The 27,774-nt window shown below is 39.2% G+C and overlaps 2 protein-coding genes across 7 annotated transcripts; one reads left to right on the top strand and one right to left on the bottom strand.

Annotated features, from left to right (window-relative positions):
* The first annotated feature begins 502 nt into the window (after positions 1-502).
* On the top strand, positions 503-18,459 carry exoc7 (exocyst complex component 7). Of its 6 annotated transcripts, XM_088928376.1 has the most exons (21): positions 503-701; positions 1,176-1,241; positions 1,724-1,908; positions 2,250-2,355; positions 2,679-2,901; positions 4,039-4,206; positions 5,368-5,379; positions 7,013-7,105; positions 8,057-8,125; positions 9,253-9,398; positions 9,803-9,955; positions 10,333-10,431; positions 11,118-11,180; positions 11,544-11,610; positions 13,920-13,985; positions 14,934-15,054; positions 16,061-16,156; positions 16,698-16,761; positions 17,209-17,250; positions 17,489-17,622; positions 18,165-18,459. In XM_088928376.1, exons 1-21 carry the CDS (start codon positions 642-644, stop codon positions 18,265-18,267), a joined length of 2,136 nt encoding a protein of 711 aa, XP_088784502.1. In that variant the 5' UTR covers positions 503-641; the 3' UTR covers positions 18,268-18,459. The 6 variants fall into 6 exon arrangements, with proteins under 6 accessions (XP_088784502.1, XP_088784503.1, XP_088784506.1 ...); XM_088928377.1 differs by lacking the exon at positions 5,368-5,379; XM_088928380.1 differs by lacking the exon at positions 7,013-7,105.
* A 90-nt stretch (positions 18,460-18,549) lies between these two features.
* On the bottom strand, positions 18,550-26,799 carry LOC148824184 (5-hydroxytryptamine receptor 3A-like). Its single transcript, XM_088928318.1, has 9 exons — positions 26,742-26,799; positions 25,748-25,899; positions 25,278-25,322; positions 23,128-23,231; positions 22,551-22,720; positions 21,026-21,138; positions 20,626-20,836; positions 19,540-19,719; positions 18,550-19,031 (listed from the first exon to the last, which is right to left on the bottom strand). The coding sequence occupies exons 1-9, from the start codon at positions 26,797-26,799 to the stop codon at positions 18,784-18,786; spliced, it is 1,281 nt and encodes a 426-aa protein (XP_088784444.1). The 3' UTR covers positions 18,550-18,783.
* Between the last annotated feature and the right edge of the window lie 975 nt (positions 26,800-27,774).

Genomic DNA, 27,774 nt, shown 5'->3' with positions numbered 1-27,774 from the left:
ACATCTGTGATTGTTGTACTCTAGTTCCTAACAAAACAAAGGATTATTTTGAAAAAATTTAAGCAATGTACTTTTAAGTTCTCGTACTCATGACCATCCTACAGCGACACGATGTGAGGGGAACAAGTATTGCATTAGGTTTATTTTGTGGTAAACCCCAACACGATAAAATCACCTTGGAAAATGAGAATTTATATTATATAAGACGGCAACTGTACACGGAATAATGTATTTGTGTTTAAGCTGAAAAAAAAACAACCAAATACAGTATGTCCATAATCATTAAGTCAAAGTGATTTAAATGACTACAGTTCAAAATATTAATAAAGTGAGACTGTTTTTTATTGCAGCATTTACTAATCACCTAACAAAAATGTTTCGCACGCAGCAATTTAGAAATAACAAAAATTCCTTTCCAAATGCAATTCTTGCCACAACCAAAATGAAGGAAACACCGGACCGTACGGAGAAGTTCTGTACCGCCTTGATGCCAACCGGAAACGGAAGAAGATCTAAAGAGAAAAACAGGAAGCAAAACCCGGTAGTATGAGTAGGGGTTCAAGTGCATTTAATTGTCAGAATCAAAAATATAAACACTAATACTTTACTTTAATAAGGACATTAACCATTCATTTAGCAGGATGATTCCAACGGAGGACGCATCCGCTAGGAAGAGAGAAATAGAAGAGAAACTCAAACAGGTTTGTAGAGGATCAACGGCACTTTAAAGAGTATTTTCATCTGTTCACAGTCATCTTGAAGGACTGTGATTCATTTTCCTTTTGGATATATATAAAAAAAACATTCTTTACCGATATTAGTTTACGCATCTGTGTGCATTCTAAGTTGTATTAATTGCAAAAGTTCATCGTTGTTAATGGTAGTATGTTGAGATTTCTACTGTCAAAGCACAGTGATCTCTAACGCTTGAGCTCGGAGGCGGCCACACCCCTGTACAATGGGGGGCTTTATAGATGGTTTCAGTCAGCGGCTAAAGATCATGTTCATTTTGACTGTTAATTGGCCTAATTAAGCAATTGAGAGAGAATGGTTGCAATTCAAACAATAATACCCATTGGTTCCTAACGGCCAGGGCTGGAGCCCTCTAGGTACAGAGTATAAGGGGTGATTAACATGCTTTCCAGCACCTCTGTTATATTTTTACCCTTCAACAGGAGCAGGACACGTTGTCATTCATCCGTGAAAACCTGGAGAAAAGTGATCAGCTGACGAAAGGAATGGTAAGAAAACCGTTTAGATCAGTGATGTTCTCTCCTGGTTGTGGGGGGCTGCAGGGTACCCGGTTTTAACTTGTAATCCTGAAATAGTAAACATGTAGAAACAGTGGCTATATAGATGGACGTAAAGCCAAACAACAATGAGGCTCTCCAGTGCCTTATATGTTTGTTTTTAACAGACTTATGTGGTTTTCCCAAGGTTATACAGTCCGATTTTCTGTTTCGGCGTGGTATTGCCTTTTGGAAACAAAGCAGCACTGAAATAATTTGTTGGATTATAGTATACTGGGGCTGTCCATAGTATTCATGATCCTGTGGTCCACTGGATCTTTCGGGTTTCAGAGTTCTCTTGATTTGTCTCCAGATAAGAGTGGGGCGTGCTACCCTTGGTAGAATAAAAAAAAAAAAGAATGCGACTGCTTTTGCAGCTTCGACTCAGGTTAAAGACCCCAAACCTCTCCCTACGCTGCCTCGCTGTTCTGCAGGTTTCCATCTTGTCCTCCTTTGAGAGCCGCCTCATGCAGCTGGAGAACTCCATCATACCAGTGCACAAGCAGACAGAGAATCTGCAGCGGCTGCAGGACAACGTGGAGAAGACTCTCTCCTGCCTGGACCACGTCATCAGCTACTACCACGTGGCCAAGGACACGGACAAGATCATCAAAGAGGGGTAAGGCGTGGTGCCCAGCATGGGGAGGGGCTGGGATTGTTCTGGGTGAACTAAACCCAGCGTTCCAAGATGAGTAATTCTTTCGTTTGACTGGGAGGAAGAAGCCTTTAACTTCATTAAAAAGCGGTAGTCTACTGCCTGGCTAGTTATTTGCAATTTGCAAGAAATCACCCAATAACGCGATTTCATTTAATCTAGGCCTTAGTCTGCTTGCAAAAACTTTAATAAATCTGAATACTGAAAGAGTGTGAAAATAGTGTTGGTTTGACTTAAATCGATGCTAAATAGGTGCAGGTTTTGAGACCGCCAGTTTATTGTACTCAGTTAAGTGTGTGTTTCAGCCCTACAGGCCGACTGGATGAGTACCTTGCTTGTATTGCGAAAATCCAGAAAGCAGTGGAATATTTTCAGGACAATAACCCTGATAGCCCAGAGCTCAACACAGTTGTAAGTCCTGCCCCTTTGTTGAAACTAAACACTGTTTTTATGTGTTTAATATTACAATTTGTTCATGTCTCTTTTGAATCTGAGTGATTTATGTACTGTACTGAAAAAGACAAGATTTGTATTTTAATGCAACACCTATTTTGTCCTTTGCTCATCTTTGCCAGCTCTGTCACACGAGGTCACGATTTTAAGAATGTCAGGATGAAGCTTTTCAATGGCACTACCTCCTAAGCTCAACTGTCCTGATAAACTGATGCACATTCTGAAAAGGACCTTTGTTAAAGAAGGAGTTTGGTTTTACCCTGTCATCTTTCCTTCCCCAGAAAGCGCGGTTTGAGAAGGGGAAGGAGCTGTTGGAGGCTGAGTTCCGGAGTTTGTTGACCCGCTACAGCAAACCAGTGCCGCCCATCTTGATCTTGGATCTGATTGGGACCGATGAGGACCTGGATGTGCAAGAAGAGGTCACACTGGAGCACCTGCCTGAGGCCACACTGCAGGATATCATCTGCATCTCTGGCTGGCTGGTAGAATACGGCCGCAACCAGGGTACCCCACGTTTGTCCTGGAACTCTTTCACTGCATGCAACTTCAGTATTGAGTTTGCACTGTATGGAGGGAATGTGTGGTGAGGGGTTGTAGTCATTAAGGTTGCAATTCTGTTAACTCATTTACTTTTATCCTAAAAAGCCTTATGGCCTAGGTCTTTAAACTTGTTAAAAGGCATCATCAGTCCAGCATGTTTTCAATTCATCGGCTTTTTAATGCCCATGAAGATTTTTTATTGGTCTAGTTGTGCCTTGTTTAGAGTGCTGTGAAGATGGCACCCCTACGAATAGGACATACAGTGAAACCCACAGCCCTCGTTTGTGCTCTGTTTGTGTCATTGAAAGTTGTGTTTGTGTTGCTGTACTTGCTGAGATATAGCACCTTATTTCTGCAGGGATGTGAGGTCGCTCACCCCCATCCCCATAACGGTGCGGGAGAACTGAGCCAGTCTTTTTTGTTTGTGCTCAGTGTGTGCTGGTTTGTGCCATTGAAAGTACCATTTGAAGTGCTTTCAGTCCAGAGAAATAGCACCTTCTGTTTTCGGGTTGTGATGTCACTTAGCCCCCTACAACAGTGACAGGGGTCACGTGACTTTGTTTGCAGTTTATAGGTGTACCAACTTCACAGAGCTCTTGTGTAGACTAGTTGAACCCTGGCTCACATTTCTAAGCCCTAGATAACTAAGATTTCTGGTTGCTGCCTTACATAATAAGCATCTATTTTTTTAATCAGAAGTAGATACCTTTATAGACTTAGAGGGTTGCTAGCCAAGAAAGACTGCCGTATTTAACTGTGATTCAGGTTTAGAAAACTACAGGCAGGAGATGCTTAAAGGAAGGAAGAAAGGATCTCTGAAAAGGGAGGGCAGGCTGAGAGCAGGATCGTTAGGTAGAGAGGCATCCTTACAGTCCACCACTCCAGCTGATGGTTGCAGCAGCCCTGCCACGCCTTTTGGTAAGTGGGGTGAAGTGTCAAAATAATTGAGACATACAAAACTGGAGTTGAGAATAGTTTTCTCATTTAAGATTCTGAGATTTGAGGTGATTTAAGGTTGGAGAGTACATGTTTTTTTTTATTTTAATCGGCTAGTTTAAAATGGTTTTTAAAGTGCATTTCTACTTGTTTTTGTGTTTCCAGACTTCATGAATGTGTACTTCCAGATTCGGTCCAGTCAGCTTGACCGCTCCATAAAGGGCTTGAAAGAGCATTTCCGCAAGAACAGCTCCTCCTCAGGTGTGCTGTACTCGCCTGCAGTGCAGAACAAGCGCAAGGACACGCCCACCAAGAAGCCCCCCAAGAGACCAGGTCAGTGTGGGAACCTCCCAGCACCCCTTTCACATTCAGAGCCTTCGCCTGACGGGTCGTTTGCTTCACCATCTCGCATCTCACCTGGCTGGCCTCAATCTCAACCACCAACATGTTGATTCCTCTCTTTTTAGTTTCTTTAACGCTGTGCACTGTTGATATTTTTCAGTTCTTTTTTTATCAATGACCCCCCTCCCCCCCCAAAAAAAACATCACCAGGTTATTCATATATTCAGCTCCTTAATTAGCTGTAGTTTGGCTTTTGTCGTATTGTGGATGGCATGAGATCAATAGTATTTAACAGCAGTCTTTATTTTCCTTTTTTTAATTGAGTTTTTCTTTTGTTGTTTGGTTGTGGAATCATCGTCCAGCTCATTGCCTCTGTTTTATTTTGTTTTCATTCCTGCTGAGCTCTCATTTATTTCACTGATCCCTTTATTGAACTAATAATTTGAATAACTCAAGCTGTTATGGGGGTTGGTTGAGCGAGGGGCTTAGTGGTTTTGTCTTACAACTCCAGGGTTTCTGACTTTCAGGCATCTGTTTGTAGAGTTTTTTTAGTCATATTCACATGGGGTTTTTGCCATAGTGCTCCACTTTTCTCTCACCAGCCAGAGGCCTGCTAGCTAGGTCTGATTGGCTCTTTGAAGTTGTCCCCGTTCTTAGTGATCTTACATCCGGGGAGAAGGCAGATATGCACTTTCATTCTCACCCTGGGTCTGTGCTTTCTGGACAGGCTCTGGCTTGCCACCATCTTCACCTGGATCTGTGGCTTTCTGATAATGGATCAACAAAACAATTAGATCTTATAAGTAACTTTGATCCTGCTAGTTTTTATCAGCAGAAATAGAAAACTATTGAATTAAGAATTTAATGAGTTGATTTAGTGGCTTGACAAGTGCCAGAAGGCTCATCTGGAATGAAAACAGAGACTTGGAAGTCCTGCTCTGACTTGCATTAAGGTTTGTTTGTTTAAAAATACCCCTTCCGTTTGCTTCTAGCAGATGTACCCTGAATTATTCTGTTGATTTCTTACTTTTGGTTTTGGAAAGTGGAATTCCGTTTTCCTGGTATTCATCAGTCTCATCAGTGCTCGTGCTTGTTTTTCTTTCCTTCGATATTTTATTAACTTATTTTCCCCTTTTGTTTGATGATTTACAGTCTACATCCCAGGTAAAAAAATAGAAAGCTTCAATGTGCTATGCTCTCATTGCTTGCTTGTGTTTAACTGAGCACTGCATTTAACTTCAAATACCAGCGAGTCCGTAGTATAAACAGTTCAGATTCACATTCCCCAACTTCCAAATGACAAATGGAGAATTATAAAAAAAATAAAACAAGGAAGTTTGTGGACTGAGGTATTTTGTACCCTTTTCCTTAAAATTGCAGAACAGCACAACACTGAGGAAATTTATTACATATAATACGTTTTCTGCTTTTACTGTAATATTTACTGCTTGTACTCTTGATTGTACTTCAGATCAAACCGTTTCAAGAGCACTTGAAGAAAGAAAGTGTAGCCAGAACATTATTATCTTAATTGTCCAAAAAATGTGGCATTAGATCCATGCAAGAGTGTAACAAATATCATTGTCATAACATTAGGTTGAAATACCATGTAGAAATCTACAAATTGCCAAAAAATATTCTTAACCTTAAATTATCTCTGTTTGTTTGTTCATGAAAGATCTGTTGTAGAGGTATGTTGGACCAGCTTTATAAATTCTCAAACATGGCATTTTTCTTGGATTTCCTTGGAAGTTACAAAAGCTTTCTTCCGTGTTCTGTGTGGTCCTGTGTATTGATTCTCGGTTTGGTTGTACACGCATTAAACTCATGGCAGACTGCAAACACCTCCATGATAATTTTCTCCTGCCACAGTTCAAGCAGAGCAGTCAAAAGCTATATACAGTATAGCAAACCTGTGCTCTTCTCTTGTTTATTTCATGGGTTTTTGTGCTTCTAGTTTACTTTATTCCAAAACATTTATGACATGCCAGTGATCTGTTACCTAGAGTTGGAAGATTTGTGTTGTAATCATTACCTTCTTAGAACTTAATCAGTCTTTGCAAGCCACTTGCATGTGTTTTTGCTCTTTTTACAAAGACTTGAGACTAAACCAAGCTGCATTGATTTATGCTCACAATGTTAGATGCCTACAATAGACCAAACCTTTGGTTAGAATACTGTAGTTACATTGCATTTTAGCATATATAACTGGGAGGATTAGAGCATCAATGAAAGGCATATAATTTAACAATCCAGTATACTAATTTTCATGTCTGTGTGCTTACTAACATACTAATTATACTAAATGTGCAAATGGTTACCTTTTATTTTTTGTGTACAGATCTTTATGATATGAATACTTTAAAGATACTAATAAATTAATAATAATCAGCTTAATGTAGTATACATAAACCAGTTTAACTGTTGAATTTTGCTAGATGGAATACTATGAAGTACTTTGAAACTAAACCGGAATCTTTAAAATGCTGCCTATCTTCTAAATATCAATATTTCTGTGTATGCTGCTTTTGTGTTCATGTTTAACAGTATGTTTTTTTACTTCACATCTAAACATGTTCCCTTAAACACTCAGTCTGTGGTTGTTTGCCTTGCTAAGGCAGTGGTTCTAATGCTTTTCTAACTGAACATTGGTGTTGGTGGAGGGGTGTGGCAATGTTTCATCACTCTCTAGATCTCCTTTCTTCTCATCCCTCGTTTGCCCTCTCCTATCCATCTCTCTGTCTTTTCCCTTCCTCCCTTTGGTGTCCCCTTCTCTGTTTTTTTTCTATGGGAACAGGCACAATCCGTAAGGCTCAGAACCTTCTGAAACAGTACTCTCAGCATGGGCTCGATGGGAAAAGGGGGGGCTCTAACCTCACTCCTTTGGAAGGTAATGAATCTTGTCTTTCGGTGTCAGAGTTCTTCTCAAACAATCCAGGGTCTCTCACGCTCACAGGAGGCCCTTTATCTTGCTTTACACAGCCAGAGGGGTGACAGGGATTCCCTGCAGTCTCACAGGAGCTTTGGAGGATAGGATGAAATTGAGTGAAGTTATTTCGCAGTGTACGCCTGCTTTGGTTTGGCGTGCATTATGGAAAATGAACAATTTTAGTAGTCCGTTTCCCAAATTGGCGTTGTTTAGAAATTGTTCTTAAGATACAGGTGTGACACCAAGCTCACTTTTAATTCTGATTCAGGTTACATTGTAAAGTGTGATCCTTGATATTAATAATTACAGTGGTTCTAAAGAGCTTCGATGTAAATTATTTTTGGAAAAAAATACAGGGCTATAGCAAAACTCCATTGGCATCTCTTTTAAATGACCCTCTCTAAGGTTTGGATACAAGATTTATGAGTGACATTGTTAGTGTATTGTATTTCCATCCTTAATTGCTCTACAAATGTTACAGGCAGTTTTCAAACTTATCTGACAAATACTGGGTATGTCAGTGTTCAATTTCAGTGCCAAGTGTGTAAAATGAAGGATTTTAGAGAAGCTATTTGCTACTGATGGTAAAAGCTCCTGTGACAACTGGATGTTCTTGTCTTCAGACCCACGTCATAGTATGCAGTCCAAATTCACAGCCTCTAGACTTGGCTGGTACCAAACTCTCCTTACGTATTGATGCATCGGTATAAATATCGGTGATGAGATAAAACCCCAAGAGCACACCCCTCTGCACTCACAATCTCCGCACTCTGGCTCAGAGGCCTCCTTTGCTTTTCTTGCTGGGTGACGGTAGTCGGTGTGTGTCTGTAAATAGTCTCAGGTCCCACCAAATTGCCCCAGGAGTAGGCCAAGGATAACGGCAATATCTCCACTACTCTGGCACCCTGCTAGGTCATGATCACGACCTGAGGGTCAAACATCTCTCTGACGCCCTGAATGAGAAGCACGGGGCTGTGGTGGGTAAGTATGGGCATCAGAGTGCACATTATCTGTAGACCAAGTCCTTGGTATTGCTGGACCAGACGATGTTTTTGAAATATTACGAATTCCTCAAAACACATTTAAGCTTATTCTGTTAAGAACTTTAGACTTTGTCAATCATCAAACATATAACAAAGCCCCACAAACAGCATAAAGAACTTCCTGATCTTATATGGTCTCTGTGGCTCAAAGTGGAAGACATTTTCAGTCTATACAACCTAGGCCATTACTTACTTTAAGAAGAGCACTGTATACAATACTCGCAGTGTTAATAACTTGCTACAATATCAGTCATTTGAGTATTGATTTGCTAACCCATTCAGCAGAAATACTCAGTTTAATATGATGTTTTGTGCAATTTGTCATGGTTTAGCAATATGTACTGTATGGACAAGCACTGTGCAAAAAGACTAAGGTTTATTACTTATTTATCACTGGATAAAAAAGGTAAAAGGGTAGTATTATCAACTGGGAGAAGTATTTGAGGTTGGTAAATTAAAACAATCTTTCTTCTCATAAGTGGTATATTTTCCACTTACTATTCTCTTCAGAAGTAGCCTTTCACTTTATGAAGGTCTCGAAAACTCCTCTTTAAAACATTGCTGTCCCGTGTTTCACCTTGAGACCAAGTTAAAGCATTTTTCTTTGAGAAATAAAGAGACTAGACAGTTAGACTAATGTTTACTGATGCATATAAAAAGAAGAAATGTATACACCTTATTTTATTGTTTTTGAAGATATCTGTGTATAATTAGTGTATCCAGACATTTTGTTACATAATTGTTGTTTTAATACTGTTAAGAACAATATTCTTTTCCTTTAGTTAAAATGTATCTTACCTAAAGCCCAGCTGTCACATTATACTTATTTTTAGTCTTTTCATTGTTCTGTGTTTCAAATGTCTTTGTCTAGATTTTTTAGAGAATGTTTTAGAAAAATATCTCATATTAAAAGCTATTTTAACCATAACCAAATCAGAATGTCTTAGTAAGGCAGAGTTTAAATCTTTAATCCTTTGGGAGTTTTCCTTATACGTTGTTAATGTGCTGCAGATCAGGAACAGTTTGATTACAGAACTGACTGATCTATGAATTTTCTGTTAATAGGCAAAGATGACGTTCTGGACATTGAGATCGACTCCTACATGCACTGCATCAGTGCCTTTGTCAAGCTAGCTCAGAGTGAATACCAGCTGCTCACAGACATCATCCCCGAACACCATCAGAAGAAGACCTTTGACTCCCTGATCCAGGTCTGATTTCCTTATTTTCATCTTCTTAAATTAGGCTCTGGATTGGAACAGCTGGAGGTCACCATTTTAGAACTTTGTTTTTGTGTAAAAGTGGTTCTCAAGATTTTTGCATCTTGAGTGAATTGGGTTTCAAACAGCATCCTCATGTATTCATTATGTTTTTTATACAGAAGGTGAGGTGTAACACACAATTCCCAATTCCATGTCTGACTCTGTATATGGAATTCATTTTTATTCGAAAGCATGACTTAATTTGTGAAATTTGTCTCCCCGACTAATTGATCACATAATAAGGCTTTGTGTTCAATTCAGTTTTGGTGGGGGGCATGTCTGCAATGCTGAGATTGCAGCCCTTTAGATTAAGGCATTTTATTTAAATGAAAGAAGACATTGTCGTGAAACAGGAAGCTCTGGATAACCTGATGCTGGAAGGGGACAATATTGTTTCTGCTGCACGAAGGGCCATCATGAGGCATGACTACTCTGCCGTGCTCACCATCTTCCCCATCCTCAAGCACCTGAAGCAGACCAAACCGGAGTTCGACCAGGTCCTGCAGGTAAAGGGTTTATGCGATTTAAGGTCATGCATTGCTTTTCTGCAGCAGATTTATCCTTGCGACAAACACGTCATCCTGCGCTTAACTTGACTTCTCTTGTGTCATCATGTTATTCTTCTGATTCTTTGGCTATTCTGAATGAGTTTCAGAGCTTTAGCTTTAACAAGAGGCTTTTGTGTAGAATACAAAAATCTATTAGTCCACCCACCTCAAGTACTCAAGTCAGAACTCTAGCTGCTCTTTAGCACTTATTACTGATTTTTTTTTCCCCCCATTCTGCTTTTTCCATCCAGCTGTCTCCCAGATAGATAAGAGGAAATGAGAATGTCAAGGCTGGGCTCTCCTGTGCTTCACTGCGGCTATGTGCTTCTTTTCAGGGGACGGCAGCCAGCACCAAGAACAAGCTGCCCACACTCATCACCTCCATGGAAACCACCGGAGCCAAAGCGCTGGAGGAATTTGCGGACAGCATTAAGGTATGAGCAAGTCCTGTTCACAAATAGACCAACCCCCCCAACCTGAAGTGTTTTAGGCCAAATGAATTCATGTTAGGAGTAGAAAACGATAATCAGTTATTGCTGTGGAAAGCAATTATCCAGCTCATTTTAATATTTCCACTAGAGCAATTACACTGTAGTCTTTTGCTCTATTGCCTGATAAATCACTTTATGGAATTGTAGCTTGATTGTATTTCTCTGTGTAAAGGTCTGATTATGCGTTCTCTGGCTCTCTTGAATGTCCTTCAGGGGATGCCTGATTATAACTTTTATGTTTTAAAAGACTAAGCCATTAGCTCCAAGAGAATGAATAGAAATGATTAACTGATTCGATATAAATTGAAAAGCTTGTGCACAATTGGACAGCCTTTGCTTAATATTGTAGTCTTCATTTAATTTTCACTTTAGACGTGCATTTTCTATAACCCCATCTTTATTAGTTATTAGTCATTTTCTTGTGTTGCTGACCATATTGATTTTTTTAAAGTATGGATTGTGAAATATTGAACGCTATTCTAAATACACATTCCTGTAACACACAATCCATACTTTTAATGTTTAAAATTGATTGAGAGCTATTAAAGTTCGCTTAGATCACAAGGTTGATTGAAACAGTTGTGTTGATTGTCAAGTGCCCTTTAAAGAGCCTCTGATTCTTTAAACAGAATGACCCAGATAAGGAGTATAACATGCCCAAGGATGGAACTGTCCATGAACTCACAAGTAACGTAAGTTCTGTTTCACTTCTAGATAAAAGAAGCAGTACACATTAACCGTCTCACACCCAGCACATAACACAGTCTCAAAAGGGCCTCAAGCTTTTATTTTATCTCTTAAAAACATTCATCCCGTGACATCAGTTTTGCATAACATTTCAAAATCTAATTAGCTATTTAAACCATTATCAAGCTACAAACTAACAAATGGGGTAGATTAGCTATCATTTGCAGCCTCTGTGTATGTTCTTTAAAGAAGGGCAGGGAGGGAGGGAATACACTTTTGCAATCTTCTGACACTCAGACTTGCACTGGTCAGGGATGAGCCAGGTCCTTGCTGGTGGTGTATTGACTGAGGTGTCCCTTGTCTTGCAGGCGATCCTGTTTCTCCAGCAGCTGCTGGATTTCCAGGAGACAGCTGGGGCCATGCTCGCATCCCAAGGTAGGAGTGGTGAAGCGCTGAGCTCACACAGAAAGTGACAGCCACCATGTACACTTGCTCAGACACGGTGCAGGTCCAGAGATGTTACTCATTTTTAACTGAATTCTTGAGCTTCGCTTGGATTTTTTTTCCATTTGAATAATTGCCGGAGCCAGGGAACAACACAGTAGAAAGAGATGAGACATCTTAGTGCTACACATCCATGATAAAAAGTGCCATTATATTGACTATCTCGGAAAACCTAGATCAGAAATCATATAACAAGAGTTTCAGACCCAGAGAAACTTATGTCTTCCTTAGTAGAATGTAATTAACTTTATTCTTGTCTTAAACATAGAGCATTTCTTAAGGCCTTTTAGATTTGATTACTCACATCATTCACTTTATTAAATATATCTTTATCTCTACAGTACCTCTGAGCACTACACTGAAAGCATTACTTTTGAATTTAGTTGCTTTTTTTTCTAAACCCATTGTGGGGAATCTTGGCTTGCAGAGATCAAGTACTGGGCAGCTCCAGTGAACGTGAACAGCTGTACTGGCAAACGTACATTTTGTCCCATTTTGTCCGTGATTCAGCCGGCAGCAGCCTTTTCCATTAACAGCAGTTGAAAAATTTCTCACCTGTGTCAATGGCAAATGAAGCTTCCCAAGTCAGTGTCCCATCTGTGTGTCCCTCTTGGCTGTCCTGTCCTGCTGCTGTGAGCACTCTTTCATTCGTTTCCTGCTCCTTTCATCCATCTGTTTCCAACACTGCCTCTGCCTCTCCTTCTGGGTCCTGTGGTTTAGCCCTTCGATGCACTGCTAGTACAAGCTCTTCTGTACTCCTGTCTCAAACCTGCAGTGTAACTAACCATGTATTATTGACCACTTGTATAAGCCATGCTTATAAACGGCCCTGATGGCTGCCAACATCAGTATGCGCTTTGAAGCCAGTATACTTACTCCAGAAGTAAGGAGGTGAATTATTGATTTTCATTAATCATTTCATTTCTGATTTTATTTGCACATTGCGAATGTTATTTTCGGGGATTTTGGCATTGAATGGGATTAAAAGTTAAATTATCAGAAATTACTTTATAACATTAGAAAATTCAGAACTTTACAAGTCAGTCAATTTATGATCCAAAATAGCCACTTGATTTTTACCACCGCGAACATGGAAACATGTGTCATTGGGATCTCTGCGTTGTGAAGTCCCAGTGCTCAAAGGGTTAACACTGCATTCTGTCTAATCCTTGCTATCTGGCTGTGTTGGGTTTGCTTACTCTGTACTAATGAGACTCTCTAACTTGTTGCACTTTGCCTCTCTTTCTCTTTCTCTCGCCTCTGCCTGTACCCTGTAGTCCTTGGGGACACTTACAATATACCTTTAGACCCCCGAGGTAAGCACAGAAAATGGCAGATCGACATCTCTTTCCCCATAACTTTTTCACCAATGGACAAGGGATCACTCACTATAAACCTTCAGAGCAGAGTGTACCCTCTTTTTTCTAGACTGACCCTTAGGAAGTCGTTTTCCTTTAAATTGTGTGATGTGTTAAAGCCATTCACCTCTTTTTCAGTGGCATTACATTATCCAGATTAAAGACCGATTAGTAGTTATTAGTAGTGAAGTCTCTCTGCAGGTGAAGAAAATAAATTGAGGTTTTCAGTGAAGACTGTTCTGTTACATGTTATAGAAGACCATAATGGCTGCTTTAACGGAGATGATGAACACAGAGTGAGAGTGGGTTCAAAGGATGGGCACTGCTGAGGTTAGCAGGGTGGGAGTAGGAGGTCAGGACCCTCTCGGTCCCCGGACACTTTCAGGATGGCACTTCTGTCAAAGCCCCAGAGGGAGGAGCTTCCTCTTCTCCAATGTGTGCCGACCCTCGGGGCTGTGCTGCCTGCAACCAGCAACTCCGAGATGGGCAAGTCAGAGGAACCTGCCTGCGCTTCCTCATTCTGCCCTGGGCAGCACCAAGCCTTGAGCCCCGACATGGAAAAACACACATCTGGTGGATCCAAAAACAAACTCATTGTCAGTTCTTAATGAATCCAATTTAAATATTAGGTAAAAAAACATAGCGATTAATTCTATGGAATAATTCCAGTGTACCGTGTTGCTGTGGTGTTGAGTAATGTCAGCTGCCTCTGCAAGTCATACTCAGTAATTCCTGCATGAAAATTTGCCATTTAAAGAAGTAATGTACATCATAGGACTATTTACTGCAGTTAATTGTTGGCATTTAAGAAAACAAATGAAATGGAATATCTGTGCAAATGTTGTTTTCGTTTTCTTACTTAATTGTCCTATTCGTTTGCAGAAACCAGTTCCTCTGCAAGCAGCTACAGCTCAGAATTCAGCCGGCGGCTCCTCAGTACCTACATCTGTGAGTTTCTCGCCCTGGGCTTTAGAACGGAGGGCACAGCGAGCAAGTTAATTTGACAATCGATTCCTTCTTTAAAATTGGAAAAAATATAAAGGAAAAAAATGGATGTTCCCACTTGTACAGATTATGAGCGGTGGTCAGCTCCAGAAAAACAGAAGTGGGAGACATTTAGTTGTCTGAATTATTGTTTAATATAATTCTCAGCTGCATCAGCTATGGCACTTTTTTTGTGTGCAGTGGGGTCAGCATTCATAAAAAGGAAGAGTAATATTTCCAATTAAAGCAATACTAAAGTTTTAGGTGGATCTGGGATTAGTGGGTATGAATGACTGTATTTTTTTTTTGTTATGATGTTAAACCTGAAATATTAGTAATTTGCTAAGCAAAACAAGCTTTTGAGCGCACACAAGCTATTTTGCTTTTTGTGGGCTCCTGAGTGGCTTAGCTTATTCACAGTGCTTGCTGCAACTCTGTAATCTGGACATCACTAGTTCTTGCCTGTGACACGCCAAGGGCCATGAGTTTCCCAAGTGGCAGTGCATGGTTGGCCCATTTTAGCTGGCCAGGCTATGGTCACCCCAGCGGCCTGCCAGGTTCCTGGGATCTTGAAAGGGTTAGTATGGGGAGTTGCATTGTTCCTCTCTTCTTCAGTAACTAGCACGGTGAGACCCAGTGTTAGAAATTGCTCTGACAGTTGCTCTGACATTGTCCTCATTTCTCCTTCATGGGCACGAATGGTGGTGAGCCAGGTTGAGTTGAAATTGGCAGCTCCAAAATTGCAAATGTAAAAATGAACCAATGCAATTCCACAAAATAATCAGATGATTCCTCGCTTGAGGAGCTTGTGGGTTACAAAGATGGAAACGCATAGCTTTTTATATCTGTGTTGCACAGAAACGCCAAGCGAAAGGTGACCACAATAACGTGAAGCTTCATTGTGTTTCGAAGGCAAGGTGCTCGGAAACCTGCAGCTGAACCTGCTGAGCAAGTCGAAAGTGTACGAGGATCAAGCGCTGAGCGCCATCTTCCTCCACAACAACTACAACTACATTCTCAAGTCACTGGAAAAGTATGTGCCCTGGACACATTTGAACACATTTGTTTTATTTAGTAATGTGCTTTCCCAAGTATTCTCGATAGTTTCTTTGTAGTGAATGGAAACCTGTTTGCGGTGGTTTGGTTGCTGGTGCTTCAGTCTCACAGCTCTTGGATCCTGGGTCTGATTCTGGGCTGGGGGACTGTCTGGGTGGAGTATGCATGCTCTCCCCCAGTCTGATGAGTTCATTTTCCATTTTTAAGTTGTTCCTGGTTTGGACTGGTTTCCCCTCCAGGGTGCAGTCTCCCCTTGTGCCCTGTGCTTTCATGATAAGAACCAGCCAGGAGTAAGTGGCTTTCTAACAATGGAGATCCTTTTGATTTTTTTTTAATTTAATCTGCCCCCTGTGCGTATTTCATGGTTATAACTGAGGAAAAAAAGATGTCCTGTACTAATACATTAAGATGTTTTACAAATAGTTTCCACAGTCTGCTTGGTGTGACCATAAGATAGTGGTGGTTTTGAATATTTCTGATGTGGTAGATGTTTTGTTCTCAGTTCCAGTGCTTGGGGGACCCCCTGTGTCTTTTGTTCCATGTAAAACTAATTGATATCTGTAACTGACCTTGCTTAACTTTAACCTGTTTCTGCACGAAGTCTTTGATTTCAGAAATCCTCTGAGGCAAATTTTAGGTAGTAAAGAAATTTAGGAAATGAAAGCCCACAAACCTGAATGAGCGTAGGTGTAAAATCCAGGTATTGGTTCAGTGTTTGTTAATATCCCCATCCAGCTTCCACTGGAGATCACGTAGCGTAAAAGATTAAGAGCTCAGTTGGAACAAAAGTCAGAAGACACTGGTGTCCTCTAGATCATGATTGTAACCTGTTCCTTTAAATATGTTCGTGGAGTAGAGCTTTGTTTTCCCTGCTCATAAACTGAATTAATGTAGGTGAGAACATGGTGGTGGATGTAATGTAAATTGTCAATGACCCTTCCAGGTACTGTGGCACTGATTTGTATGATTCCTGTTGCCTGCAGGTCTGAACTGATCCAGCTGGTGTCAGTGACTCAGAAGAAAGCAGAAGCCTCATACAGAGAGCTCATTGAGCAGCAGATTCAAATTTATCAGCGCAGGTAGAAGACCATGTCCAGACCTCTATTGGTCTGTTCTTTGTGTACACTGGCTCCGTATTAAATGTCTTGTTTGATTGTGTATCTTTTAAGATATGGAGCTGAGCAAAATGGCTTATTGAACACGAGGAGAATACAGAGATTTAATCTGTACAAAACTGAGTTTTCTACTCTTCAGTATAGGCTTATTTAGTAATATTCCGAGAGTTGGTGAAAGACACCTTTTTGATTATAAGTGAATGTTACACCTGTAATGCAGCATTTTGACAATTTATTAAGTTTTAATCAGGAATAGTGATGGATTCCATGCCATTGCAAGTCCAGGTAGTTCTTAATTATCATGTTTGTCTGCATCACTTTGGTTGAATTAAATAATTAAGGCTCAATTTAATATCACTTACTGGAAAGTTCAAAGTCCTGTAATGGCATAGAATCCAGGATGGACTAACCCTGTATTAAATCCACCCTTCTCAAGATGGGGTATTATTATTAATACTAGTGAAGGTAATAATGGAGTTCACATTGGACCTGTTCTGTTTTCCAGCTGGCTGAAAGTAATTGAGAACCTGACAGACCGGAATATTCCTGTTTTTCAGCCTGGTGCTAAGGTAAATTACATCCAATGCTTCATGCACTGAAACATTCTGTTTCCCTAATATAGTTGAAAGCATGTTTTTAATTATTTTGTGTTTGAATCAGTACAGAGTGGCATCGCCAACTGTTTCTTTGTTGTTGTCCCATTATATATTTTCAGTGGTGCTGAAAGTCTCACTCCTGTGTTGCCTTTGGTGCTTGCGGGTTTGAATATTATAATATATTATTCAGGCACTACTGATGTTGTACAGCAGGGGGAAGTGCAGTGTTATAAGTTAGGTTTTTCCCTGATATCGGTGACTAATGTGGAGGTTTATGACCAACTGGGTCTTTGTATACCCTACTACAAGATGGCATGAGAAGGTATTCTGTTCTCTTTCAATCTGATTATTTGTGATTAGCTATCCCGGTCTGTGTCACTCTTATAAAATGTTCTCATTATCAATGTTTTCTTCCTCCAGCTGAAAGATAAAGAACGTCAGATGATTAAAGACAAATTTAAGGTGAGCTTGTATTTTTTTCTTTATGGTGGCTGTAAATTGGTAAGGGTCATAAAACGTATATCTTTGTTGTGTAATGTTTTTTTTAAATGTGAATGTTGATCTTTGTATACACTTGACAATCATCAGCTGTTAACCTAGGCTTGTCTGACTTCTGTGTTTTGTAACGGGCATTTCACAAGTGAGTCATTGGAAACTCAGAAATTACCACTCTCATAATCAGTGGTTGCTTGGTTTCCAGGGGTTTAATGATGGTTTGGAGGAGTTGTGTAAAATCCAGAAGATCTGGGCCATTCCAGATAAAGAGCAGAGAGATGCTATTCGACAGGCACAGAAAAGGATGGTGTCAGAGGCCTACAAAACTTTCCTGCAGAGGTAATACTGTGGGTCTGTTCTGCTTATCTCTAAACGGGAAGTGCAAAGTAATGCGCATTATAAAAGCAGAATGATGCAGGTAAATTAATCTAGGAACTGATACTTTCAATCAAATCAATTTACAGAAGACAGGGTTTGAACCAAATATTTTTTTTATTTCAATGAACAGAACACAGTACGTTAATTAACTTGCCTGCACATAGCAAGATAGTAGCAGAGTACAGACTTCAACCAGGACTTCAATCAGGGCAATAACTAGCACTTAATCTTAAGCATTGTACCACCTAATCTCCACCATTTTATCTGAATCCAGTGTGGCCACTAATTATACCAGTGCAAACATCATGTTTACAATTAGGATCTCATCTAATAAGCAATCAGAAAGGTTTATTTTCAAATATCTGCTAAAACATGAATATTTTTCATTTTACACAAACAGGACAATACTACTACAACATAAATGCATGTTTTAGTTTATTAGGATACAGTCTGTGTATCAAGTAACCTTTTTAAAATCTCATTATTTTCTGTTCTCTACACAGATATGCTAACATTGCATTCACGAAAAACCCAGAGAAGTACCACAAATACAAACCCGAGCAAGTGGAAGAGATGATAGAGAAACTGTTCGACACATCAGCATAAACCCCAGCTCTGCCCACATCATTGTTCCTTTTGCAGTCCTGTGCAGCTCAGAATCCTGCTTCTCTTCAGACACTAAATGCGTGTTGAATGCCATGGTTTGTTTTGTAAAAATAAGTGTATATATCACCCTCTTTTTTTTGAGGCACTCGTAAGGATCAATTAAAAAGACTACAAAACCTTTTCTGTGTAAAAGCTTGATCTACCATATAGAATTTTTTTGTTTGCATAATTAGCAATGGAATAACAATGATCATACAAAAGAATGGTGAATAATTAAGGCTTCTCTTAAACACGGTTATGGGGTTCAACAAATGTGGTCTTCAGTTTTACAATTTTGTTACTAGCTTTCTATATTCAGACAAACAGCTTTTGTCCAGTTATGTGGGAAAAGAACAGAATCTAATGTTGTAATTTACCATATGGGCTCCTACAATAACTCCAGAGTCAAAATAGATGTATCAGGCAATGGAAACTTCCTGAGTGAAAATAGGTGTTTCTGTATCAGACTACAAGAAGCTAGAAGTCAAAGTGGTTTATTTCACATGGAACGTCACAAATAAAGTAGAGCATTACTACTACGTAAAGGATAAAGGAGCCCAAGTAAACCAAAAAACAGATTTTATCCACCTTGTTGGCAAAGCACTTTGACTTCTGTGTGTCCTGCTCTTTCTCCTGCATGTTTTCAAGGACTTTGACGATCCTTTGCAGCAAACAATTATCCACATGGGGTTCAGTAACGCAGCGTAGCAGTTCAGGAGCATAGCCTTAAAAACAAAATAAACACCCCTCTCTCCTTAACACAGCCTAGGAAAAGCTAAGTATTTTGCAGTTAAGTTTCTTTATCAGCATTCTGTAATAAACATTGTCATTTTATTTTTCACACAATAGTGATTATTTGGCTTCATGACCAATATATTATTATTATAATTTTTTTTCCTATCGATAAGATAATTAATCTCCCATCAAAAGCAATTTCTACGCTATTTCTTTTATAGAAGTTATAAGCTTTAGCTTCTCTTATCAAGCTATCTTCATCTGCATAATATTTTTGTATACAACAGGAAAGAGAAAGAGAAACAGCATAATCGTATACTAAACTGCTTCCGGTTTTTGGTGCAAAATGTCACTATTGGGGTCCTCTCTTCTTGCATACAATGCACATCAGCACAATCCAAGCAAGGGACTAGAAAACTTAGCTAAGCCTCTTCATATTCTTTGGCCATTGTGTGGTTGTTGGCAAACCTTAATGATCAAAGAAATTCCTGACTTTACCTTGCATTTCATTTTTATTGTCCTGGGATTCTTTTCTGGATTTTGCATTTGTGTCCCTGAATGTGCTGCACCCACTTGCATGAAAGGAGAAGAGTGAGCCATCCACTGCCAGTTGTGTGACCACCATTGACTCGATCATACTGAGCACCAGGAAAAAGAGGCACACGCAGAAGTGATAACCTAGGACAACAGAGGGAAGCACACCTGTCTGTTGTGTGTGATATCACAGATTGTGCGTCTTATTCCCAAAGCCCTCCTAAATTTCTACTGCTTATATTATGATTCATGACTATATAAGGTGTAAAAGTTAATTAAGTAAGGATTAAATAAAGATCCATTTTTAGGCATGATGTAGTAACATCTAGCTTGTAGACTGGAATCTTTAGCTTACGGTCCTATCCATGGAGGTATCTCTTGTGAGTCAGATCAATAGTATGCAATGTATCAAGATCAAGCATTCTCACAAAATGGGAGAACAGAAAAAAACAGTGCTGTCTCAGATAAAACACATTGTACATACAGATACAGAACATGTTTTGTTAATTTTTTTTGTTTCTTTATTTAAAAATACTGCTTTGCATATCTTTCACAATGGAGCAGGTGTTCCAAATCAAGCAATGGAAGGATATTTAGATATCTGCTGGGTTCTGCGATCTTGACAGCCAACCCCTTGTTAATTTCCAATATTATAATACATGATCTACAGATTGAGAAATACTCTTTTCTGTCTGTGAAGCTTTATCTTCTGGAATCAAGTGAACGTAGTACTTCATGCTAGGCCAGCTGGGAGAATCGGCATTATCTCCTCAGCAAAATGGCAAACATGAGCAAACAGCTTTGGCTTGCTTATGTTTTCTTTTCAGTACTGCCCTGTGTTTAGGTCAGGCTCTGCTGTGTGTGTTATTCATCCCCTAAAGAGAAAATGGAGGGTCTGGGTAATTGATCCTTATTAAGGACAGACTGCTATCGCATACTGTGTACACAATGGAGAAGGTGTTCCAATTCAAGCAGTTCATACTCTAGATGCTTGTTTGCACTGAACTGCCAAATAGGTTTCGCTCATCCAGTGATGGCTTGTCTACTCACGGATCAGAGGCGGACACTGGCTTGTTCCAGGGAGCATGTCGGAGAGGATGAGGAGGAACATGACGAAGCCAAGGACCAGCGTGACTTTGAAGGAGATGCGCTCCCCTTCAACCAGAGGTAGAATGAAGCTCACTATGTCGGCCAGCATGATGAGAAAAGTGGGTATGATCAAACTAACAATCACATTGAAGCCCCGTGTAGACAGGGAGACCTGAGGTGCACAAGGAGAGGAGGCAGTTGAGAAATGGTGGATGTGCAGAAGAGCACACAGTGGGCTTGATGGAAATAGGTGAAAAATTCTCAAAACTGGTAGCTGTCAGCAACAGTTCTCACTTTGGTTTGATGGGACAGAGCTTCTTATCTCCTATACATATGGGTAGAATGTGAAGACAGGATTTACCAGAAAGACCGAAGCATTTCTCACTTCATCCTTTCTGACATCCACAGCTCTCCAGTCTCCTCTTGTTTTACCCATCAAGCTGATTCTTCCAAATGTCACCTTTTCACCACAGCCTGAGAAAAAAATTCACGTCACTGAAGGGTGACTGGAGATCTGTCAAATACACCATTTTAATTCCTAATTTCATTTAAAGTGGCCATGTGGCATGTTAAATGTTTTCTGTCATCTGGAGTTAGTTATAAATCTGTGAACCACGCTCATCACCTTTACAGCCTTATTGTCCAATTTAAATGTCCTGTGTTTAATAATAATAATAATAATAATAATATCACTTTATTAACCCTTTACAATTTCTTGCATTAGGAATTATCTTTTCGCATACCCCAGCTTGCTCTCCATAAGACACACAGACACACAGATAGGGAGAGAGCCTGGGGTCAGAGCGCAGGGTCTGCCATTGTATGGCGCCCCTGGAGCAGTTGGGGTTAAGGGCCTTGCTCAGGAGCCCAACGGAGTAGGATTCCTCTGCCGGCTGCGGGATTTGAACTGGCAACCTTCTAGCCACAGGCGCAGATCCTTAGCCACAGAGCCACCGCTCCGCCCCCAATGATGAATTTTTTAGATGATAAATTGTAAGAGGAAATAAAACCATAGGGAAGTAAATGTAAAATCAGAGAGTGAGGAGCAAAGCCAACACAGGACATCATGGGGAAACATGAGACACACGGTTTACTGCTGTGCCTGCTTTGCTTACCCACACAACAGATGACTGACTTGCTTTCAGTTTGGGCACACAACATCATTTGCTCAGTTGCAAGATTATGTGCACAAAGGAGGAGGAAGCTCACTACTAATTCTGCTTTTTAGTCTCTCTACACATGAAAAAACTGACCTGTAAGTGAAAGGTTGGCTAAAATGGAGTCCTGTGCAACAAAGATATCTGTATCCATTACCATCATCCAAACTCATGCAACGCAATCACTGCCTGTGAGCCATACATAGTGCACTCACAGATTGCAGCCCATGAAAACATCCTTGTCTGTAAGTCATGTGGTTTTATACCTCTTTGTACAGTATATCCCTTTGATCCACAAGACACATCTAGCAGATAAAGGCAACACTCATTTACTTTGGAGTGAATTATGTCCGATTGGTCAGATTTTAGTAATGATGGCTGCCTTAGTTAAATTCTGAGATTTCCCCAGGAACAGACTCATGCAGAAATATCATGTATGGATAATTTAGTAGCTAGGCCTTGTGGTACAAGGCATTCCTTGGTTGCCAGGGCCTTTAAGACTCAATGGGACACAGCACCAGGCTTTACACAGGTGAAGAAAGCTCCACAACCAAAACATTATTTTTCATCTCATGTTTAGGCATGAACATGCCAGGAAAAGCAATGAGAAGGAAAATTCCCTTTGTTTTGCCATCACAGTACTGAATAGAGTTCTGATGTAGCTTCAGAAAAAGCAGAAAGAAAAGCAGAAGGTAGGGAAATAGACAGGAGAGTTGCTTTCTTCCTCACCCTCTGAATTCCAGCCATCAAGAGCGATGACACACCAGTCATTTGTAAAAGGATAGAGGTACAGGTTGAAATCACATCCAACTGTAATCCACATCAGTACTTTGTGGTGCACAGTGCCATTTCTGAAGACCAGTAAGTGAGACGATTCAGGCTGTGTTTCCACTTTCAGCCTGAAAGGTGAAAAATGTTTTAAAAATCAGGGAAACTATTTTGGAAAAAAAACCAAAATCAAATTACCAACCATATAATAATAAGCTTTCCTTCACCTTCCAAGGCAACAGAATTTTATAAAGCCAGTTGTCTCCTACTAGCTGCTCCTAAAGCAGTCATAGCTTTGCAAAAGTGATTTGCAAAAAGAGCATTATTTACAAGAATGAAAAACTTTTGGAACACACAAGCACTAATTCAAAACGGGTGGAAATGTTCAGTATATGTGTCAATATATGTTAGCCAGTTTTGACATAGAAGAAATGGATACAACATTAGAAATTAGAACAATCGATGCAATACCCTTTGTCACCTACTGACTACTTAAACAAAAACAGCAACACAACAACAAAGGCTTTGAGAGACTTACGCATTTTTCACAGAGAGACTAGGAATCCAGACATCACTCACTGGCAGCACAACTTCCTCATAGGGGTATGTGGAGTCCCAGGAAAGAGATGAATCATTCCAGACCTGGAATCACAAACACCCTTTGGATCACAGTGATTTCAGGAGCTACTCTATATATACTATAGTAGTAGTAAAAAATAATTAGACTTTTCTTGATTAATGTACCTGATTATACCTGAAGAAAACTAGTGAGGTTTGCAGAAGATATACAAATAGTGGAAAAAGTGTTTAGATAATGTGGCAAAGGAACTAAAAATACAGTATCATAGACTGGAAAAACAAAAGACAAATGAAATTCAACATAAGTAAGAGCAAAGAAAGCCATATTAGTAGTAAGAATATACAGTGTGCTATATATATCACAGGGTGATTTGGAGCTGCAGGAAGGTACACATGGAAGGGTTGTGGGGTTTTATGTAGATTTTTCTATGTTGTAGAAGCAATGTAAGAAAAATAAAATAAATAGGACATTTAAAATTTAAATTTACACAAATCATGCTGAAGCCTTAAAATATATCTGTAAGTCCTCACTGGCAGTACTGCATGCAATTTTGGTCACCATATAACTTAAAAAACTATAAGTCTAAGATAAGTCTCTTCAGTCGAGAGCACAGGAGTGGAGATTTGATTCATATGTATACAAGTCCAATCCTAAGGAGTACAGACAGGATTAGCCCAGGGTCAGAGCTAAAAGCTAAAAGAGAATTAAGCTTGAAAAGTAGAATTGGAATGCTTCTTTACACAAAGAGATGTGGGTGTCTGGAACAAGCTTCCTAGTAAGAACTCTGGGCACCTTTTAGAAATATTTGGATACAATTTTAAAGTACTAATGTGTAAAATGTGCCTCATCTCCTCCTCTCTTTTGCAAGCTTTTTTATGTTCTTATATTTCTTATATTCTTATTGAAGTCCCTTTCATGTGACAAGATTCTCAACGTGCTTTACAATTAAAATAACAACCAAGATAATACAAGACATTGGCAGAATAACACACAATCCTCGAAAGTCCTGCATGGTTTCAAACATGAGGAAATCTGCAATCTGAAATATTCCTGTGTATGTCCAACTCTCAATGTCATTGGGAAGGGATGTAAAAAGGACATTCAAAAGCTGCATCGGGGTCATTATTAAACTCCTAGTTTTAAAAATGTGAAGCTCATTAATTACAGCCAGACGACGTCACTAATTGCAGAGTGTCCTAAGCTGTGTTGGCACTGGTTCGAACCTGGGGCATATCGCTAGCGGCTATAGCTGGGATTCACAAGATGAGCTCTGCTAGGGCTCCCCTCAGTTCTCAGTGCAACAGTAACATCTGTGAGTCTTTGGTTGCCTACAGGTTTGCAGTGTGTCAGTGATACACTGCCTCCAGTCACTGCTGACTCTCCTGTTGGGAACTGTGGTACATTGATACAATAACAGTATGCAGAGTGACTGACAGGTGGGAGTGACAGATGAACATGTCTGCAGGTCCTTATTCTTTCTACACAGGCTTACGAGAGTCATTGCTGCACAAAACTGAGTATTAAATAATTGGCGATTACAAATTGGGTAATATTGTCAATTTGGTAATATTGCGCCAGAGGGCGCTCCTACTCTGTCCTGTCCCTAGTTTCGTGCCTGCTGTCCTTCTGGTCCCTCTCTTTCCCTTGGGCTATATATTTCTGGGTCTTGCACTCCGCCCTCGCTCAGCATTGACGTTCGGATGTCCTGAAACCCGCCTAACCACCCAGGTCGCCCCACGTCCGCTACCTGAGGGCTTTGGTTTCTACCTGACTCCTGAACTGCTGAGCCCGGGCCTTTTTCCCGTTCTGCCGCCACGCATATGGGTCTTTTTCCGCTCTCCACGGTTAGTCCCTTTGGACGTCCGTGACAAATATCTAAAAAATGTAATTTCATTTTTTTAAGAAGTTAAAAACCTGATGGAATTTCAATTATCCATTCACCTTTCCATTAAAGGTACAAAGAAATACTCTATTGACTTTTTCCAACATTTTCTAATAGAAAAAATAATGAAAAGAGACAAATGTATCTGAAAGAAATATAGAAAAGAAGGACATAATAAATTGAAATATTTTCCTAATAAACATCATTAAATCTGAATCGGACTCACCATGTTTATTCTTAGCAGGCTTGAAAAATACAGACTCTGTGTATTCTAGGGAGAAAAAATCAGAAACAAATGAAATACAATCAAACACAAATGCAGATTTAAGCTAAATTATTTTTTGATATGTTTATGTTTTACTGCACTGCTTTGTAGAAGCCAAAGGACAGCACTATAACATACTGGTTGTTGATAATTCATATGATACAGTATTGAGAAATGTGTGTACAGCAAGCCTTTTACATGCATGTCAGTCCACTGGGATCTCAAAAGTATATAAATCCGCCACATTAAAGGGTCAGATTGGTGCTATACCTGGTTTGAAGTTCCCATTGCATATCCAGCCAAAATAAACCGCTGTATTTGGATGTCTGTTTACTTATGTTCACATTTTGAACATAACCCTGGGTATATGAATGACAAACTGCTCAGGAAGCACAAATACACATAAGGAAATTGAATATTTTGACACTTGCCACTTCTAGAGTTTCAAATGTGATGTCCTTCAAAAACACATTGACTTTACAGTCCTTGGTCTCTGGTTGAATGGATATGTCTCCATTTTTTTGCACTAGACTGGTGGCCAAACATCTTCTTGTGTCACACTGAGAACTGGACTGAAAAAGCACTAGGAGACAGGGAAGTAATTTAAATCATCCATCATTCTTCAAAATATATTTTAAAAGAGCTTTAGAATGGCGTAATAATTATTAAGTGATTAATAATTGCTTAAATTATTCCTACTGTAATGATCACTTCAAAGAAACTTCAATTTATTTTCTGCAAATATCCCAATCTGCCTATAAATTAGCTTAATTTGCTGAATTTAACATTATGTTAAACCTCTTATTCCCACAGTAACACCTCTAACCCAATCTATTACTTAATTAAGGAGGTGTGTAGCCCAGATGTAATGATATGCATATTTGAAGGGCATATCTAGATGATACAGAATATTAATGTTAGTTAATTTTACATAAGTTTAAACATGTTTAAACTTGTTTAGACATTTGGTATTGTCAAAAGTAATTTATGGCCTGTGAATTTTCAAATGTTTAATTTGTGCTTAAATGTTCTATAATCACACATTATGTGCAGGAGCCTCATAATTAGGGGGGTTTAATTTGTTAATATTAAATATTCTTTTAGAAGATTATCAAATTTATTTTGAAAGTTCTCCATTTAAAAATACAACCCTGTTTTAAGTAAAAATGATTGGAAATCAAGGTAAACAACAAGATACCAGACAAAAAAAAGCAAAATGCACAGCTTAAGGTAGGGAAATGTTTGATCAGTTACATAATTTTAATGAAAACTGGGCTATTTCACACAGACAAAAATAACAACCAATCTCTTTAATACTAGAGTGACAGAGTTGTAATACTATACTGTATTGCTAGTTTTCTGCTCTGTATCAATTAAAAGCATTTCCTGACACTTCCTTAGGTGATAAATAACAATAATTCTCACCTGCTAGGAAAAGATGAAGACGGAGAATGCTCTGTAATACCTTACCACAGTCTCTCATTCTGACCACTCTCACAGTGCCTTAAGAAGACAGGAGACTGAAACAATTACTGGATAGCAATTATCATTCAAAATCAGCTTAGAATATATAATTATATATGAACATGGCAAAAAAATGATCACAGTAATAACAAGAATAGTACCAATTTTACTGCTGCCACTCATGATAACTAAAGATTTACTGGTAGTACTTACCTGAATATTCAGTATGTAATTTCAGTAGACTTAAATTTTCTGCTATGTAAGCAAATTGTCTTTGGTAAAAATGCATTCTCTGTGATCTATTTGTAACTATACATTGTCACTACAAAGCTACATGAAAAGTTATACAAGAAAACAGATTAATGAAATGTCTGTGGTCTTTACACAATGAAAGATAATGCAAACCTTGCTGTAGAGCTGTAGCAGTAGAAAATCTATCAATATAATGAAGTGTATATATTCTATAATGAAGAAATGAAGGCATTAAAATGACAATTTTTTCTCATGTTTAAATTGTCAATATCTGAACGACCTGGAGTTTCACAAATCAACACCTTACACTGCTGGAAACAAAAAGAACTGGATTTACGTCAGCCCAGGGCTAAAATCGAGAGACCAAAAATAACAAATAACACTGTACTAAAGCTTAGAAAATATGTACAAAATGAGATTTTCTATTCTGATGGTAGTTACAGCACTTTACAAATTATTCTCGTGAAATATTTAAAATATTTAGGATTAGTCCCTTTGTCTATATACATATCCCCGTGTCAGCTGAATATAGACAAAGGATATAACAATTTTAACTTTAAAAGTATATAAATATATTACAGTATATGGAGTATACCATCATTTCTATATTGAGCTATGCAATTTAGCAGTACACAAATCTTTAAATTCACATCCCTACCTTGACCAAAAATACCGACATTACAAAATATTACACTCCCCTCCACAAAACAAAATCTACACACTTTGCAAGAAACAAAGTTTC

The sequence above is a fragment of the Atractosteus spatula genome, chromosome 11, assembly GCF_055471065.1.
Source record: "Atractosteus spatula isolate fAtrSpa1 chromosome 11, fAtrSpa1.hap1, whole genome shotgun sequence".
Lineage (NCBI taxonomy): Eukaryota > Metazoa > Chordata > Actinopteri > Semionotiformes > Lepisosteidae > Atractosteus > Atractosteus spatula.
This window is presented reverse-complemented; position numbering and strand designations above follow the sequence as displayed.